The following is a 3,350-nucleotide window of genomic DNA, read 5'->3' on the forward strand; positions in this document are numbered from 1 at the left end:
GGCACCGGGGGGAGCGGGCGCTGTGCAAGGTGCATGGGAGGTGGATGTCCCGGTGACGCCGGGAGCGGTGCAAGGCACCGGGGGGAGCGGGCGCCGTGCAAGGTCCATGGGGGGGTCCCGGTGGCACCGGGACGGAGTGGCTCGGTGGCATCGCGGGGCGGTGCAAGGCACCGGGGGGGAGCGGGCGCCGTGCAAGGTGTCCCGGTGCGGCCGGGGGTGGGATGTCCCGGTAGCCCCGGGGAGGGACGGTGCGAAGCACCGCGGGGAGCGGGCGCCGTGCAAGGTGCCGTGCAAGGTGCACGGAGCGCGCTGTCCCGGGGGCAGCCGGGGCCGCGTGCAGCGGCGGGGGGAGGCACCGGCGCGGGCGCCTCTCGGGACGGGGCCCCGGTGCCCCCGGGGCTGGGGGCGTCCGTGGGGCACGGGAGCCACTTGCAGCGTCCGGATCGGCAGCGGGCCGGGCCCCGGGGAGACGCCGGCGGCTCCGGGGGGCCCCAGCTGCGGCCTGGGGCGGGCGGCAGAGCCGGGGCGCATGAGGGGGTGAAGCCGTCCCGAAACGGGGTGCTGCCCCCCCGCCCTGGCAGAGCCGCACCGTGGCCCCGGAGCGGCTGCCGGCAACCGACGTGCCCGGGCTCGGAGCGGGCTGCGAGGCCAGTGGGTGCCGAGTGGGCACCATCGTGCAAGGGGCATCGCCGAGGGGGCATCGCCGTGCAAGGGGCACTGCGGCAGTAGCAATGGGGGTATCGCCACGCCAGGGGCACCGCGGGCGTTGCAACGCGGGCATTGCTGCGGGGGTATTGCCATGCAAGGGGCGCCGCGGGCATTGCCACGTACGTGGCACCATGGGCATTGCACCGCGGGCATTGCTGCGGGGGTATTGCCATGCAAGGGGCGCTGCGGGCATTGCCACGTACGTGGCACCATGGGCATTGCACCGCGGGCATTGCTGTGGGGGTATCACCTTGCCAGGGGCACCACAGGCATTGCAACGTGGACATTGCCACGCACGTGGCACCGCGGGCATTGCCGCAGGAGTGTTGTCGTGCGAGGAGCGCCACGGGCATTGCCGCGGGGCTGTCGCTGCGCACCCATCGCCGCAGGCACTGCCGCGCGGGCAGGCCCCCCGGCAGGCGTTTTTGGCCCTGCCACGCAGCAGGTGCAGCGGCGGCCGGGCGCCGGCAGCGTTCCCCTGCACTGCCGGACGCTCGCGCTGCCGCCACCACCGCCCTCGGGCCGGGCCCGGTGCCAGGGGTGGCCGCCAGCCCGCCCGCGCGGGCACCCTGCTCCCGCGCCTGCACCCTGCTCCCGCGCCCGCACGCAGCCCGTCGCGTGGCACCTGCAGCAAATGCACCCGTCCACGGGCACCCTGGTGCGTCCCCATGGTTGCACCGGGTGGGATTTTATAGTGGGGGGGGGGGGCGATGCCACAAGGTGCCACAGCCCCAGGGTCAAGCCGGGAAGGGCAAAAGCATTTGAGTAAGCAAAGAGCGAGGAACGGTGCCCGGGTGCTTGGCATGCGCTGCGCCGCGGCGGCGCTGATTTACAGCCGGAGCATTTGCGGAGCTGCCGGTGAGGCCGAGCGTGCCACGGGCGCCCGCAGCCTGGCCCGGCCCGGCAGGCGCAGGTGGTTGGGCCCTTGCCCGGGGGACTCGGGGCCAGGCCTGTCGCTGGGCACGTCCCGAGCTCGCGCCTTCCCTTGCAGAAATTCACGCCTCTCCCCGCACACACACACCCCGAGCCCTTTGCACGCGCCGGCGTTGCAAACCCCGCCGGCGCGGTTTGGCCCCGGCCGGGCGAAGCCTCCGCTGCGGCGAGGGGGGCGGCGGGGACGCCCGGCCGGGGCAGCCCTGCCGCCGGGGCTGCGCACGTGGGTATTTTTCAATGCCGGCGGCGGGGCGGGTGTCAGCTTTCCGGAGGCAGCGGCGCAGCTCCCGGGACTTGGCGCGGGGGCCGGCCTGGCACGGGCGCCCGGCGGTGCTGGCGCTGGCGCTGGGGGCCGGGCGCGACGTGACCTTTAAAGGTCTGTGATATGAATTACACTATCGTCTTGTCACGGGGGCTTGGCTTTCAGCTGGGACTCCTGTTACGGGGGAGCCCTGCACCCCCCCGGGGCGGGCAGGGGGCCGCGGGGCTCCTCTCCCCCCCCCACCCCGGCTGCGGGCGCTTTCCCACCGAGCCCCCAAAATCCCAGGGCTGAGCCCCGAGGGGCCGCGTGCCGCGGCTTTGCAGCCCGGCTTCCCCGGCCGGGGCCGGGGCCAGGGCTCGGGAATCCGCCGGGCGCATTCCTGCCTCCTTGCCTTTCGCCGCTTTGCTAACCCAGCGTTTTGGGCAATGTCCTTTCCGCCCATTGGCTGCGCCGTGACCTTTCCCGGGGACGGCAACGGCGGCGGCAGCGGCTCCGTGGCTCACCGGCCGCCTCCGCTGCATCCCGCCGTCCCCCCTGCCCGGGGGAAACCCCTTTTCCTGGCTCAGCCRGTGGGTTTTGCCCATTCCCTGCCCGCCGGCAGGAGCGTCGCATCCCTTCGGCCTCTTGCACRAGGGGGTGATTCCCACGGCGGTGCAGAGACCGCCCCAACTCATTCCATGCACGCAGCACCCAGGCGTCCCATGCAGCACGGAGGTTCCCGCGGCCGGTGGCAGCGGTGCAAAGACCTCCCCAACTCGCTGTGTGCTTGCAGCACCACGGTGCACGGAGGTTCCCGYGGCAGCGGTGCAGAGACCTCCCCAACTCGCTCCATGCACGCAGCACCCGGGTGTCCCGTGGCGCGCGGCGGTGGCAGTGGGGGGGGGGTGGCGAGCGGCTCGGCCGTGGCCCGCCGTGACGCCCCGCTCCCCCCCGCAGCGATGCCCTGCATCCAGGCGCAGTATGGCACCGCGTCGTCCGGCGCCGGCCCCAGCGAGCGCTACCCCGCCGACCTGCTGAGCCCTGACGCCGGCGGCGGCGGCAGCGGCAAGTTCCCGGCRGATTCGGCCGGCGCCGACCTGGCGGCCGCCCCGGCTCTGCCCAGCTTCAGCACCTTCATGGAGAGCTACGCCGGCGAGTTCGACGCCTTCCTCTACCAGCTGCCGGCCGGCGCCCAGCCCGCCGCCTTCAAGCTGGAGGACTTCCAGGTGTACGGCTGCTACCCCGGCGCCTTCGGCTCCCAGCTGGACGAGACCCTGTCGTCCAGCGGCTCGGACTATTACGGCAGCCCCTGCTCCGTGCCCTCGCCCTCCACCCCGGGCTTCCCGCCGGCCCCGGCGCCGGCGTGGGAAAGCTCCTTCGGCGCCTACTCGCCGCCGCAGAGCTACGAGGCCGGGCGGTGCTGGGCCGAGGCGGGCGCCAAGGGCGGCGGGTGCCAACCCTCCTTCTT

At 74.1% G+C, this 3,350-nt stretch overlaps 1 protein-coding gene across 1 annotated transcript in view; it reads left to right on the forward strand.

Annotated features, from left to right (window-relative positions):
* The first annotated feature begins 2,816 nt into the window (after positions 1-2,816).
* NR4A1 (nuclear receptor subfamily 4 group A member 1) overlaps positions 2,817-3,350 on the forward strand; it is a 3,241-nt gene continuing 2,707 nt past the window's right edge. Inside the window, exon 1 of the mRNA XM_026084989.1 lies at positions 2,817-3,343. Coding sequence (XP_025940774.1) covers positions 2,842-3,343 — 502 coding nt within the window. The 5' untranslated portion in view covers positions 2,817-2,841. The remainder of the gene's footprint in view (positions 3,344-3,350) is intronic.

The sequence above is a fragment of the Apteryx rowi genome, unplaced genomic scaffold (genome assembly GCF_003343035.1).
Source record: "Apteryx rowi isolate R43461 unplaced genomic scaffold, aptRow1 scaffold_657, whole genome shotgun sequence".
Taxonomy (NCBI): Eukaryota; Metazoa; Chordata; class Aves; order Apterygiformes; family Apterygidae; genus Apteryx; species Apteryx rowi.